General features: G+C 42.3%; 1 protein-coding gene across 2 annotated transcripts in view; it reads left to right on the forward strand.

Annotated features, from left to right (window-relative positions):
- Window positions 1-16,174, forward strand: part of TULP3 (TUB like protein 3) — a 61,772-nt gene that overhangs the window by 29,731 nt on the left and 15,867 nt on the right. Inside the window, exon 2 of one of the 2 annotated variants that reach the window (XM_014841770.3) lies at window positions 8,819-8,870. The exons of the other annotated variant lie outside the window; for it this stretch is intronic. Within the exon in view, the coding sequence (XP_014697256.3) occupies window positions 8,819-8,870 (52 nt within the window). The remainder of the gene's footprint in view (window positions 1-8,818; window positions 8,871-16,174) is intronic. 2 annotated transcript variants of the gene reach the window in all.

Raw genomic sequence — 16,174 nt, forward strand, 5'->3', positions numbered from 1 at the left:
GTACATCAAACTTTGCATTTAAACTGTACATGTAAATGATGTGTGTACACCTGTGAAACTCTTAACTGTCGTCAAGATAATGAACACACTCCCGTCGTTTCCTCCTGTACTTTTGCAGTCCATCTCTCAGATACCCACTGATCTCCTTTTTCGTCACTATTGATTAGTTTGTATTTTCTAGAATTTTATATAAATGTAATCTTACAGTATGTTGTCTTTTTTTTGTACTTAGCAGAATGATGGTGAGATTGATCCATTTTGTTGTGTGTATCAGTAACTTTTTCCTTTCTATTGCTGGATAGTATACTACATAAAATTTGTTTATCCATTCACCTGCTGATGGACACTGGGGTTGTTTTCAGTTTTGGGCTATTAAAAATAAAGCTGCTGGGGCCCAGCCCCATGGCCGAGTGGTTAAGTTCTCGTGCTCCGCTTCGGTGGCCCAGGGTTTTGCTGGTTTGGATCCTGGGCGCGGAGGTGACACTGCTTGTCAGGCCATGGTGAGGTGGCATCTCACATGCCACAACTACACAGCTAGCGGGACCCACAACTAGAATATGCAGCTGTGTACTGGGGGGATTTGGGGAGAAAAGGCAGAAAGAAAACAAAGATTGGCAACAGTTGTTAGCTCAGGTGCCAATCTTTAAAAAAAAAATAAAGCTACTGTGAACATTCACATATAGGTTTCTTTGTGGACATATACTTTCATTTCACAGATAAATATCTAGGAGTGGCGTGGCTGGATCAAGTGGTAGGTATATGTTTGACCTTTTAAAGAAATGGACTGTTTTCCAGAGTGGTGGTACATTTTATGTACAACTCCTGGCTGCCCAGCAGTGTGAGTTGCTCTATATCCTCACCAGTGTTTGGTATGGTCAGTTGTAGGGGAGGAAGAGGATTTCTCTACCCTCTGGGTTCTTCTGGCTGGTCTAAGAATGAAATTGACATGAGACAGAATAACAGGAGAAAATCAAACATTTAAGAGTGTATAATTTATTACATGGGAGAAACCCAGGAAAACTGAGTAACTCACCAAAATGGCTGAAGCCACTACTTTAAATATCATCTTCAGCTAAAGACGGAGGAGGATGTTGGGGTAGTGGTTTTGAAATTTAAAGGGGAGGAAGGCAATTGACATGGAAATGAAAAGGCAAACCTTAGGTAGAAAAGTGTTTGCCATGCCTTGCAAAGACAGTGTGACATGAGGAAGACTTTGGTCAAATGGGCCTTGCTAGGTTCCTCCCTGTCTACCACACCCAGTTCATGTTCTTCTATTGTTATCTAATGTTGATAGCTCCTTCCTGGAACAGGGCTTCTACCTTAAATTCCTTTAGGCAGTTAGGGAGGAGGTCAGAGTTTCTTTCTGAGTCTTTTGCTTTTAAAAATAATGACGCTAGGGGCTGGCCCCGTGGCCGAGTGGTTAAGTTCGCGCGCTCCGCTGCAGGCAGCCCAGTGTTTCGTTGGTTCGAATCCTGGGCGCGGACATAGCACTGCTCATCAGACCACGCTGAGGCAGCGTCCCACATGCCACAACTAGAAGAACCCACAACGAAGAATACACAACTATGTACCGGGGGGCATTGGAGAGAAAAAGGAAAAAATAAAATCTTTAAAAAAAATAAAAATAAAAATAATGACGCTAAACAGACACATTTTGGGGTGGCAAATTCTGATCCCCCACAATATCGTTTTTCTAATGATTCTTTGTCACACATAGTACATTTATTTCTGATAGGTTGGGTTGAACCAAATTTTTATAAATTGTGTTTATTTTAACTTCATCCAGGCAGCTAATTACTAAAGATTTACCGTTATGAATTCTTCTAGCTGAAATGAATAAATTACCTTCTAAATTGTCTCTTCATCAATCCACCTTGAAATTTATTGCATTTATTTAATAAAGTAGTCTAAGCCTTCCCTTCTCGTTTGTTTCTAACTACAACTAATTTCTGAGGCTGGAAAGTATCATTTATGATATTGTGAAACAATGTGATAGTCAGTAAAGGAAGTGTTCACTCAGGTTACTATTCGAAAAGTCACAGGCTGCACATAGCCTTCATGTTTGCAAGTCTCATCCTGCTGCCGTCCTGGCAGGGACGGTGTTTACTCCCTCTAGCACCACAGAAGGAGCCTGTTTAGCCTCCTGCATCATTGGCCAAATTGCAGCTGAGTGCTGATGACAGCATCCTTATTATCCAGCACAGTGTAGGAGGCAGCAAGAAGGACACCCTGACTGTGTAGCAGCAATGGATTTTGTGTTACTGGCAGCTAGGAAAATTTATTGGCTTTTGCAGGCTTAGAGAACCTGACAGGAATGCTGAGAGTGTAGAGTAATCCTAGAATCCCGCAGGTCATTCATGTGTCATTGAATGCTTCAGACCGTTGGGCATGGTTGGGCAGGGACAGCCCTAGACTAGCAATAGAGTGAGCCGTGTTCTAAGGTGGACTCCACGTTCTCAGATATTTGGTCTTGGGCGCATTTCTTTATTGTTTCGTGCCAACTCCACTCCTTAGAAATACAGCGTGTGTAGTTTAGGTGCTAGATTAAAGGGCGTGTGGATTTTTAAGTGTACTCAGTCCTTGATTGTGAAATAGACATTTAGCAAAATATCTATTTCCTTTTTTCCCTTTTATTTCAAAAAAACTGAAATATGCTGGAAAGTTGCAAGAAAAGTACAATTGATAACCTAGCCCCTTCACCTAGATTCATCGCTGAACATTTATTTTTTAGTATCTCACTTTAAAAAATCTTTTTAGATTTACAGAAAAGTTGTGAAAATATAAGAGAATTCCTGTATGCCCTTCAACAAGTTGTCCTTAATGTTTATATCATACATAACCGTAGTACAGTTGTCAAAACCAAGACATTCATACTGATGTGGTACCATTAACCAATCCACAGGCCTTATTTGAATTTTGCCAGTTTTCCCGCTAAGGTCCCTTTTCTGATCCAGGATCCAAATACAGGATCCTGTGCTGTATTTCATTCTCATGTCCCTCTAGTCTTCTCCAACCTGCATAGTTTCTTAGTCTTTCTTTGCCTTGACACTTTTGAAGAGTACTGGCCTGGCCAGTTATTTTGTAGAATGTTCCTCAGTTTGGGTTTATCTGGTGTTTCCTCATGATTAAAATAAGATTATGCATTTTGGGCAAAAATACCACAGACCTGCTGTTGTGCCCTTCTCAGTGCATCGTATCAGGAGGAATATGATGTTGCTGTGTCTAGTTACTGGTGGGGATGTTAATTTTAATCACTTTGTTAAGGTGCTGTCTCCCAGGTTTCTTTCTTTCTTTCTTTCCTTTTGTTTTGAGGAAGATTAGCCCTGATCTAATTACTGCCAATCCTCCTCTTTTTGCTGAGGAAGACTGGCCCTAAGCTAACATCCGTGCCCATCTTCCTCTACTTTATATGTGGGATGCCTACCACAGCATGGCTTTTGCCAAGCGGTGCCGTGTCCATACCCAGGATCCGAACTGGCGAGCCCTGGGCCACCGAGAAGCAGAATGTGCGCACTTAACTGCTGCGCCACCAGGCCAGCGCTTCCCAGGTTTCTCCACTATAAAGTTCTTGTTTTTCCCTTTGTAATCAGTAATTATCTCGTGGACAGATATCCTGTTTCTTGTTATACTGTCACCTACTAATTTTAGAATCCATTGATGCTTCTTGCTTCTGCAACAGTTATTACTATGATGTTTGCCTAATGGTGATTTTCTATTTCCTTCATTCCTTTAATCTGTATTAATTGGATATTTTTTCTGTAAGGAAGAGCTGTCCCCTCTCCTCCCTTTATTCAGTCATTTTTCATTCGTATCTTTATGGACTCATGGATGCTCAGAGAAGTGTGGCTCCTCCATACTTCTTACCTGTTCCCATTCCCTCGTTATTTCTGCCCCGTTCCTACTCACAAAGGCGTGCTCCTACATGACCACAATACTGTTATCACATGTGCGACATTTCACATTCATGTAATAGTCATGTAATGTGCAGTTCATAGTCAGATATCATCAGTGCACCCCATGCTGTGGCAGTGAGCCACGTATAAAATAGAGGAAGACTGGCTTAGATGTTAGCTCAGGACTAACCTTCCTCAGCGAAAAAAAAAAAAAGGGTTTGGCACCAGCAGTCTTCTTATAACACATATACTATTTCAAAAATTCTTTCTGTTGAAGAAATGCTATAAAGAAAAAAATGTGTACAAGTTTTTCTGTGAGTGTATATTTTTTCATTTCATTTCTCTTGGATATATACTTAGGAGTGGAATTCTGGGTCGTATGGTAACTTTATGTTTAATCATTTGAAAAACTACCAGACTGTTTTCGAAATGTCTGCACCATTTTACCTTCTCACCAGCCGTATATGAGGATTCTGGTTTCTCTATATCCTCACCAATACTTGTTATTACGTCTTTTTTATTAATAGCCATCCTAGTGCGTATGAAGTGGTATCTCATTGTGTTTTGGGTTTTTTTTTTTCAGATTGGTACCTGAGCTAACAACTGTTGCCAATTTTCTTCTTCTTCTTTTTTTCTTTCCCTGCTTCTTCTCCCCAAACCCCCTCGGCACATAGTTGTACATTTTAGCTATGGGTCCTTCCAGTTGTGGCATGTGGGACGCCGCCTCAGCGTGGCCTAATCAGCGGTGCCATGTCTGCGCCCAGGATCTGAACCAGTGAAATGCGGGATCGAGGAAGCAGAGCACGCAAACTTAACCACTCGGCCACAGGGCCGGCCCCTCATTGTGGTTTTGATTTACATTTCCCTGGTGACTAATGGTGTCCAGAATCTTTTCATTTGCTTATTGGCCATTTGTGTATCTACTATGGAGAAATGTCTGTTCAGATCTTTTGCACATTTAAGACAATTGGTTGCTTGTCTTTTGGTTGTTGAGCCGCAAGAGTTCTTTCTATATTCCGAACACTAGACCCTTATCAGGTATATGATTTGCAAATGTTTTCTCACATTCCGTGGGCTATCTTTTCATTTTCTTGATAATGTCCTTAGATGACAATAGTTTTTAATTTTATGGAGTCTAATTTATCTTTTGTTGCTCATGCTTTTGGTGTCATATCTAGGAATCAATTGCCAAATCCAATGTTATGAAGATTTATTCTTGTGTTTTCTTCGAAGAGTTTTATAGTTTTAGCTCTTACATTTAGGTCTTTGATCCATTTTGAGTTAATTTTTTGTAAGTGGTGTGAAACAGAGGTCCTACTTCATTCTTTTGCCTGTGGATGTCTAGTTGTCAGGCACCACTTGTTGAAGAGACTCTTCTTTCCTCATTGAATGATCTTGGCACCCTTGTCAAAAATCGATTGGCCATAGATGTATGAGTCTGCTCTGACTTTTGAGATATTCATTTTCTTTATTATAATTTTGTCCTATGTGTGTATTCTGTATGCAATCTAGTTTATCATGTTTTTGAACTTTATACAAAAAGAAGCTTAAGAAATGTATTGTTTTGTATGTTTCCTCTTTTGTTTAACATTGTGTTTACAGTCAATTCATGGATTTATAGTAGGGTGAAGTTCATTCATTTTCATTGATGTGTAACATTCTGTTGTATTATTCATTTGTTTTCAGTTTATCTTGTGATTCTTAAAAGTATGAATATAGGAGTAGATGAGGAGACACGTCTTTTAGCAGACTTTTGCCAAATATTTGTTAGGTGAATAAGTGATAGAGGAATTGGAAACTTTTTGGTGTCTGTAAACAAAGATGGGTAGTTGGGACACATTCTCAGAAAAATCCTTGTGTGTCTCCTGCAGTGGTAAAGCTTTATGTGCATCTTCAGTTTAGACTTTGGCTGGAAGGTAGCTGGAAAGTAGTTCAAGAGAATGGTGTTCTGTGGGTGTTAAACTGAGCCACAGGAGCGACAGATCTTTGTTTCTCCAAGATGTATGTTTAGGGTTTTCCCTGTTTGTACCAAGTAAACAGGAAATTTCCTATGAGAAAAAAGGGAGGAAAATAGTAATTGCATTTCTTTTACTCTGTAGGAATTTTTTCTGTTTCGTATAGATTTACTAACCAGGCTTGGTTAGGCTTGTATTCAACAACTGAGTTTGAAATGAAGGAAAGAGAGTATTAAAGGAAAAAAATGCAAATTTAGTAAAATCGTATTCCAGTTTAGACTGGAAATTCTAGTTCAGATTTAAGGTAAGTTTATAAAATATTTTTATTATTTCTGTTGAGTTGTAATTTAAAACCAGAGCTCAGAGAAAGTGTAGCTTTTGATGTATAGGAGGTATCTAAATGTTATGATTATATAGCGTCTCTTTAGTGCCTCTCTGTTGAGGTCAAAATGCGTTGATTATACCCTGTTTATTTAAAATGTCTGTTCAGCTTGCCCAGGCTTGATGAAAGCAATTAAGCCGTGTCAAGATGGGGCATTGAAGACACACCTGTTTTCTTTCCTGTTAGAGGCCTTAAGAGAAACGTTTGAAGCCTTTAGTTGTGTATCAGAATTTAGCCTTATTGAGGAGGTTTTGGCGTTGGTGGGGGTGCTGGGTGGGTAGTGTGATTTTTTTCCATGGCTAGAGGGTTTTGTAATTCTCGTTTAGTGATTAGGGCAGAGTGAGTTGGAGGATAAGCAGATTCATAACAGTAGCTGTTGAAAATGCTAGTCCATGACAGTGAATTTTTTTACACTTAGACTTTCCTATATAATGTTCCTAATGTTTTTGTCATTTTATGTAGAACTTTTTCAAATTTATACTAATATCCACTGAATACTAATAATATTCTAGCAATGTATACATAAAGCTAGGATTTAAAAATATGTGAATGAGGATTAAGAACAAGTAAAACATGAACACATCGAGGAGACATGTAGGGCCACACAGGCCTGGCTGGAAGTTGTTTTTGCTTTGTTTTAACGTAAAGGTTGTAAGAGAATTAATAGAGGCGACTGTCAGAGAATATCTAAGGGGTTGTTAAATTTGCTTATAGGTTAGTAGGCAGGAAGGATCTTGGAGATGGTATGCAAATTCCAAGTTGCTGTGTATTATTAAAATGCATAAAACCTTGTAAAATGTAGGAATGCAGTAGTCAACCATTAAACTATGGACAGATGCTTTGGTGTATTTACCCCAAATGCAGGCAGAGCTGGGCTTCCCTTTGTAGCCATGGGCTTTGTCTTCTTCAGTGGGACCTTGTATTTGCATTTTTTTCTGACAGTAAGCTCCAAGTAAAAATTTATAATATAAATAACTGAGAACCATTTCTGCCTTCTTTCATACTTTACCCGTTCCAAGAAAGCTGAGTCACAAAATAAAATCTTAGATTAGGAAATTGTGAAAAATAGAAAAGGCTTCACAGAGTGAAAAAAAAAATAGTTCAGGGGCCGGCCCTGTGGCCGAGTGGTTAAGTTCTCGCGCTCTGCTTTGGCGGCCCAGGGTTTCGCCAGTTCAGTTCCTGGGCACGGACATGGCACCGCTTATCAGGCCATGCTGAGGCGGCATCCCACATAGCAGAGCCGGAGGCACTCACAACTAGAATATACAACTATGTACTAGGGGGCTTTGGGGAGAAGAAGGGGGAAAAAAAAGGGATTGGCAACAGATGTTAGCTCAGGTGCCAATCTTTATTTATTTATTTTTCAAGTAATTTGATTTGATAATGGTTTATAACATTGTGTAATTTCAGGTGTACATTATTGTTTATCAATTCCTGAATACACTTCATGTGCTTACCCCCAGTAGTCCAATATTTATCCATCGCCATAACATATGTGCCCCTTTATCCTTTTTTAGGTGCCAATCTTTTTTTTTTTTTTTGAGGAAGATTAGCCCTGAGCTAACATCTGCTGCCAATCCTCCTCTTTTTGCTGAGGAAGACTGGTCCTGAGCTAACATCTGTACCTATCTTCCTCTACTTTATACGTGGGACGCCTGCCACAGCATGGCTTGCTAGGCGGTGCCATGTCCACACCCAGGATCCAAACTGGCCAACCCCAGGCCACCAAAGTGGAACGTGCAAACTTAACCGCTGCGCCACCGGGCTGGCCCCATCAGGTGCCAATCTTTTAAAAGAAAAAAAAATTCGAAAGGGTTTGTTTTATCAATTGAAGACAGTAATTTGATTCCATTTTTTTTGTTGTTTTATTCCATCAAACAAATCTGTCTTCTAGTGCTATTAAATCCCGTCTGTTCGTCTACACTTAGAGTCTCCTTTGATGATTGGCATAATGTTTTATTACTGGCAAACCTGAAGAGAAGTTAAATGACTTGGTAGACCTTAGGGAAGTCAGTGGGCTATAGTAAGATGCTGGATATGGTCTAATTCTCCCTCTCCTAAACCAGATCCAAAAAAGTAGTAAAATGCGTTTGATTTTTAAGTGGAATTTAGACTTGAAGAGACCAGGATTAACGTCTGTTTCTGCTGTTTAATCTTACGCACAGCTTTCAAAGTCTGTTTCTTCATCTTCAAAGTGTAGAAAATAATAGTACTTAATTCATAGGGTTGTTTTGAGAAGTAAATAAAATAATGCATGTGGAATACTTAGCACTGTGACCGGAATAAGCACTCAATATATGGTTTTAAAGAACAAAAACCCCTGCATGCATGGAGTCTGTTTTCTACATCTTTTCCTTATCCTTTGGGTGTCTCAGTCTCCTCAGGTCCTCTGTGGAATAATTGTGGCATTGAGGGTGGAAAGTCCGCCTGCAGTCAGTGGGGATAGCGTCTAGAAACTGATTCTTTTCCGAAGGTGGAATTAATTGGTTCCAAATAGCCCACAGGAGTAGATACACCAAAAGATGAAGTTGACGTGGTTTAAAAGGATTTTCTCTTTACATGCTTTCTTTTCATTTTTTTAAAAACAGTGCCTTTGAAGATGAGACCATGAAGCTTCGCCAGCTGAAACTAGATAATCAGGTGAGCAGAGTCTCCTCTTTTGAAGTAAGTGGACAGCTGTACTGACTGTGATACTGATGGTCTGGACTCTGAAGTCTTGGCAGGGCCATGGAAGGAAGACTGGAAAGGAAAGGGCTCTGATGTTAACTCAGCAGTGTCTGGAGTTAGTATGTGCTGAACTGAGGCCCTCTGCTATGGTTGGACCAAAGTGCTTTCAGGCCGTCAGCAATAAAACTGGCCTTGGATTTATAATCACTGAAAATTCCTTGGCACCTTTCCTAAGAATTAGAAGAATGTTAACATTGTATTTCTATGTAGTAATTTGGTCCTGCTGCGGTCAGATACCTCTCTACACTGTAATTGCATGGAGCTACAAGATTTTTTCCTTGTCCTAAAATGCAGATCCCAACATGCTGCTGTGCCACTTAAAAACCTCCATTGCCTACAGAATAATTTTCTTCAGAGCACTGGTCCCGATTTTCAGTTACCCGTTTCTTTCTGGTTTTTTGGCAATGATTGATTTGTTTCTCTCCTCCCCTAGAGTAAGCTCCATGAGAACAGCAACCAAGGCTGTTTATTATGACCATTATATCAGAAGTTCCTAGCATAGGGCTGGGTGCATAATAATCCTTTATTAAATATTTGAAGGCAGGAAGGAACAAAGGAACAGTTTTGTGGTGTTATATGCTATGATATCATGATTAGTCAGTTTAGAACCTATACCCAACATATATTGCTTTCATATTTCCTTTTTCATGTGAATGTTTTCTAATTCAGGAAATTCTATAGCTCTTGTCTACCTCTGTAGGATCATTAGCGATCAAAGCTTCTAGACTCCATAGGTGACTAAAAATACCGCTAAAGTTGTGTCTTGCTTCTTTATATTACTGTTGGAATTAATAACGGGACTTGCAGCGTAATAAATTCCTTTAAAGTGGAATCATTAGAATCTAGGAAAGCGTCTCCGGGGAGCGTGCAGGACGGCGCGGCGGGCCGAAGCCGAGGAGCAGCACGGGCCGCTCCAGGGCGGGGCGCAGCAGCCGCCTTCCCAGCCTTGGTGGCATGGCGCTTCCGCGGGGGCTGTCGCCGGCCTGCCCTGCCCCTCCGGCGGCCGATGGCGGGGTCCGTGCGCGAAGCGGAGCGTGGCCCCGCGGCCTTCAGGAGTGCCCCGTGTGCAAGCCCGCGCCGCCCTCGCAGGGGCAGGGGTGACCTGCTGGCCGGCCGCGCCATCGCCCGCTCCCTCGCCCTCTCCTGACGGGCCGCCTGCGCGGCGCCTCGAGGAGCTGTGGCTCCAGCCTGGCGAGGACCCCGTGGGCCCCGGTCGGGCTCCCTCCCGCCGGGCGCAGACCCTGGCCGCCTCCGGCCGCGGCCATGCCCACACAGCCCGCCCCCGCAGCGCTGGCCCCGGCGTCCGCACGCGTGTGCCGCTCGAGACCGGTCAGTGAAGCCCACTTCCGGGCTTCGGCCGCCCTGCGCGCTCGCCCGCAGCTTGGGGCCCCTGCGGGCCACGTGGCCTGGGGGAGCGGCTGTGCTAGCTAGCGGCCTTGAAGCCCCGCTGGGGCCGACATCCCCGCGGCCTCCCTCCTGCCTCCTGCCTTTAAAGGGACTGGGGACATTGTAAGCAAACCTAGTTTTGCCTAACAGAGGAGGACGCCGGCAACAAACCTCTGAGCCCTTACAGATGACTGCCTCGGGCCTCCCTCCCGGGGCAGCTGCCTGTAAGCAGAGACCCGGCCGGCCTTCTGCGTCCGTCCGTTGTTTGTGAAGTTGTCCCTGAGGGGTGTAAAGTAAACAATTCTTTCTAATACTGAGAAAGTAAATAAAACTAGGCAAGAAACGAATCTTCCTGGGATCATGGGGAAAATTCCGATTATATATTTATTTTCCCTCCCCCACAAGATCAGGATATTTGGAATGAGCCCTTTATTTTCTACATTCCATTGCCTAGCAAACTGTATTTAGAATTTTAGATCTTTGATTTACATTTATAAGGCTAAATGGTACATCCTTTGCTAACATTAGGTGAAGTCTATGATCATCTACCAAGTAATGATATAAGACATAAGTTTTTGAACTTTATGTAGTTTTTGAGTTTTGTATATAGATATTTTCCTGGATTTTTTAAAAGATGGCCCAAACATTTTGTGACTTGTATTCTTTTCAGTGAGAACGCTGCATGTTGTATGTTTGTGGTATAAATGTTTAGATTTTGTAAGCCTTTTTATAGTACATTCTTTCTTTCTTTTTGTTGAGGAAGATTTGCCCTGAGCTAACATCTGCTGCCAATCTTTCTCTTTTTGGCTTGAGGAAGATTAGCCCTAAGCTAACATCCATGCCTATCTTCCTCTACTTTATATGTGGGATGCCTGCCACAGCATGGCTTGCCAAGCGGTGCCATGTCCACAGCCGGGATCCGAACCGCCTAACCCCAGGCCGCTGAAGCGGAAGGTGCTACTGGGCCAGCTCCTATAGGAATTTTTTTAAATTCGAAAAAAATCTCTTTGGACTTGAGTATAAATGTTGGTGTTAAATGGTGTATGAGAATAGTGTTAGAGCCCTGAAATGCTACCCTATGCATAGGAAGGAGGCTGCTCAGCAGGGGCAAGGGGCTTCCCACAAATGCAGGCTGAGCACTCAGATGGCCTGTAGCTAGAAAGGCAGTGCCACATAATGAACAAAACAGTGGGCTGGGAAGCAGAAGGCTTTGGTTCTGGCTCTAGCTCTGCCGTGAGTTAGCTGTGTGATTTTAGGTAAGATCCTCAAACTCTGTGGGCCCCAGTTATTTCATCTGTAAAGTGTGGTCGGATCGGATAAAATAATAGAATGTTGGAAAGGATCTTAGCGCGTGGAAGTTAGAGCTGAGAGGGAGATATTGAAGAAAGCTAGGCTGCTGCTGCTCAGTCTGGGCCTCCTAGGCTGGCCGTATCTTGGTGGGGGGTTCACAGTCCTCTGACAGTCAGTGGACGCAGGAGAGGCTGGTCACCTCTCTCCTCCCACCCCTGCCTGAGGTGCACAGGACATTAACCTCTCAGGAATTCTGCTATGGGAATGTCCCCATGCTTGAGAGTCACTGGTTGTGAGCTTTGTAGGATGAGAAGTAGTTTGCTAAGAGCAAACAAAGTTAATCAGTCTCTTGAGGATTGGTTCATACTAACCAATATCGTAGGAGGTGAATCTAAATCAGAGGGTTAATTTATTAATTTCTAGTAAACTGTATGCCAGAATCAGCTGGTCATCACGTTTCCGTTAGAAAAGTCTGTTTGCAATCAGAAAGTGGCCTGGTGAGTTTGAAATCAGATAAGTGGAGTTTGTAAACTGTTCTTTATGGGAACTATCATCGTGTGATGGAACAGTTAATTCACCTCTACTAAACGGATAAACCTGCCAACAGAATGGGACGTGTGAGTGTCTGCCCAGGACGCTCCTGCCTTGGACAGTCCTAGAGCCACAAGGTAAATCTGGCTCTTTAGTCCTGCCTTACCTTATTTCCACATAGCCCATTTCCCTTCTCTTAACTCATTCTTTCATCATCCAGGTTACGGTATTATTGATCAGATTAGTTTCTGTCGTGTCTATCCTGTTTTCCTGATAGTATAGTCTTAGAATTGAATGTCTAAAAATCCTAGATTTTCAGGGGCCAGCTCAGTGGCGCAGCAGTTAAGTTTACGTGCACTGCTTCAGCTGCCTGGGGTTCGCTGGTTCGGATCCTGGATGCTGATGCACGTGCCACTTATGAAGCCATGCTGTGGCAGGTGTCCCACATATAAAGTAGAGGAAGATGGGCACGGATGTTAGCTCATGGCCAGTCTTCCTCAGCAAAAAAGAGGAGGATTGGCAGCAGATGTTAGCTCAGGGCTAATCTTCCTCAAAAAACAAAACAAAACAAAACCCAGATTCTCAGGTAATTTACACATGGCTATTTTTGTCGTATATAGATTTTTGAACAGCTTTATTGAGATAGAATTCACATACTATAAATATATACCCAGTTAAAGTGTACAAATGATTTTTAGATCTTGTATAAATGGAATCAGACAATGTATAGTCTTTTGTGTCTGGTTTCTGAGACTTAGTGAAAGGGTCATCCATGTTGTATCACATATCAGTACTTCATTCTTTGTGCTGTTGAGTAATGTTCCATTTTGTAGATACACCACATTTTGTTTATCCATTCATCAGCTAGCGGGCACTTGGGTTATTTCTACTTTTGGCTGTTACAGATAATGCTGCTCTGAACATTTGTGTACAAGTGTTTGTGTAGACGTTTTCCTTTCTCTCGGGTGATATGCCTATAGGAATACCAAGGTGCACCTACTACACCTTAGGTAGTAGGAGTAGAATTGCTGGGTCATGTGGTAAGTCTTTGTTTAACATTTTAAGGAACTGCCAGACTGTTTTCCAAAGTCACTGAACCATTTTACACTCCCACCAGCAATGTACGAGGCTTCCAGTTTCTCCATCTCCTTGTTGATGCTTATTATTGTCTGTCTTTGATTATAGTCATTTAGTGGGTATGGAGTGGTATCTCATTGTAGTCTTGATTTGCATTTCCCTAATGACTAATGATGTTGAGCATTTTTTTAAGTGTACTTACTGGCTATTTGTATGTCCTCTTTGGAGAAATGTCTATCCAAATCCTTTGCCCATTTTGAAATTGAGTTATTGTCTTTTTGTTGTTGAGTTGTAAGGGTTCTTTGTATAGTCTAGATCCAAGTTCCTTATCAGAAATATTATTTATAAATGTTTTCTCCAATTCTTTGGGTTGTCTTTTTACTTTCTTGATGGTATCATTTTCAGCACAAAAGTTTTAATTTGTCTATTTTTTCTTCTGTTGCCTCTCCTTTTTTGTTTTGTTTTGTTTTGCTGAGAGAGATTAGCCCTGAGCTAACATCTGTGCCATCTTCCTCTATTTCACATGTGGGTCACTGCCACAGCATGGCTAACGAGTGGTGTAGAGTGTAGGTCTGCGCCCAAGATCTGAACCCAGGTCACCCAAGTAGAGTGTTCTGAACTTAACCATTAGGCCATGAGACTGGCCTCCCTTGCTTGTACTTTCTTTTTGTTAAAGATTTTATTTTTTTCCTTTTTCTCCCCAAAGCCCCCAGTACATAGTTGCATATTCTTCGTTGTGGGTCCTTCTAGTTGTGGCATGTGGGACGCTGCCTCAGCGTGGTTTGATGAGCAGTGCCATGTCCGCGTCCAGGATTCGAACCAAGGAAACACTGGGCCGCCTGCAGCGGAGCGCGCAAACTTAACCACTCGGCCACGGGGCCAGCCCCCCTTGCTTGTACTTTTGATATTATATTTAAGAAACCATTGCCTGCCGTAGGTTATGAAGACTTGCTCCTATGTTTTCTTCTCAGAGTTTACACTTTCTATGGTCTGCAGTCTCCTTTATTTCCTCATTTATTTTGGTGGTGTCCTTCAGTATTTTGCCCTCAGGGAATGGTAGTTGGACCTACCGCCAGATTCTGGAGAAGGTGGATTCTTTGAACTATTGTTTAGTTTCCAAGGGAATTGGGAAATTAAAATTTCTGTGACACTTGTGACGGCAACGTGTTTTAATTGCATTTAGGGCATCAAACACTCCCCTCTGGCTGTCTTCCTGACTCCCCTGACCATGCCCTGACTTTGTAAGGAGTCCTTTGTTATGCAGCCTCCTTAAAGCACTCCTAGCTTTTCAGGGAAGGCAAAACACAAATGAAGCAGGAGTTGACGTCATTATGTTGAAACTCAACTAGCACCTCTCTTCTCCCCCCAACTAAACATATGAGGGTGATTCGAATGCTAAATCAGGTGACGGTTTTCACCAAGATGGTGGTTTGCCCGCATGTCGATATTTTATGATTTCTTCTTATTTGTAAACTTGGACAGTAGTCAGATATATTCAGTGCTGTCATGTAGTAGCTGTGGTCCTGCAGTTCACAGTCTGACTGTCCAGTTGTGGGTTTTCTCAAGTTGTTGATGTAGGCTAGTCTGACTGGTGCTGAAGCTGCTGGAGGAGGGCTTCACCGGATGCCTTGGGAGGGTCACCGTGGCCGAGTCCAGTGTGTCCTTGACGAGTCTAGGAACTTGTTTGTCAGCGAACCTAGATGTAACCAGGTCCTTCGGCACAAACTCAGACTAGTCAAACTCACAACAGTCAGTTAGGAAACCAGACACCAATTTATTCATTTACAGCGAGAGCTCTAACTCCTCAGTGTGCATTCATCTCTGTTCATGACTCTGTTCCTGGGAATACGATACCTAAGAAGTTAAATGGAAGATTAGGAGGCTCGTTGGTAGCAAGGAATGAGAGGAAACAGAATTACCGAGCCCTCAGGGCTGCTTCCTCAAGGCCGTGGAGAGGCCTTCTGTGGCTTCCTGTCCTCCAGTAGAGTGCACTCTCCTGGCAAACAGACTACCCTTGTCTGCCAGTTCAGCTTCTCTTTCTTGGACGGGCTAGATAAACTATCAAATTCTAGCTCTTTGACCTCCCTTTTCTAGACTGCAGGCAGAATAACACTGCGCTATAGAACATTTTTTCTTCACATGTTAGTAAAATGGCCTAGCTCTAGCTTGTGTTTTGTTTCACAGTTATGAGACGCGTACAGCTGTGGCCACGGTGATAAGATGGGGCAGTTTCTCATGTCTTTCTCCTTCATATTTGTCATCTCTTTAGGCAGGTTACTTCTTATCCATCCAAGTCTTATACAAGACTTCGTAGCTGCTAGAAGAACCTTATCAGCAAGTTCTGTGGGGAGGACCTCGTTGTGACCTCCTCTGTATTTCGTGTTCCCGGTGCATTAAGGTCCATCTATTCATATTAACTTATGAACCTCAAAATAATCTCAAAAACCCCAATCATTCCTTCCCAACCTGCTCTAAGCTCTCTATTCCTTCTTGATGGCATAGTCCATTTTGGCATATTATCTTAGCTCCTCAGTCTTTTTTCTTATATACAAAGTTGGATAAAAAAGAATAGTTCTATTTCTTCCGTGTCTTCAGAATTTATCTACAAGGTTTCAGGCCAGCTCAGGAAAACACACTTCCTTTCCTACTGACAGTCTCACCCCCTTGAAGGAACTCTCCTTCCTAGTGGCACTTTTTAAAAGCAATATCGGTGAAAAAAAGTGAATAGGTGGCTTTTTGCCTAAGAAACTATAAAGTAGGTTATAATGTCTTTGCTTTTAAATCATGACTTAATTTCTTAGCTTGAGGCTTGGCACTTTCCTATTCTGTGGTATCCCAGGGCCATCAGGACTTCTGTGTATCACAAGCTCTTCTTGCCAAAGCCTAGTAGTCTATGTGCTAGTGGTGCCTTCCTGTCCGTGTTGTTGCGTTGT

The sequence above is a fragment of the Equus asinus genome, chromosome 22 (genome assembly GCF_041296235.1).
Source record: "Equus asinus isolate D_3611 breed Donkey chromosome 22, EquAss-T2T_v2, whole genome shotgun sequence".
Taxonomy (NCBI): Eukaryota; Metazoa; Chordata; class Mammalia; order Perissodactyla; family Equidae; genus Equus; species Equus asinus.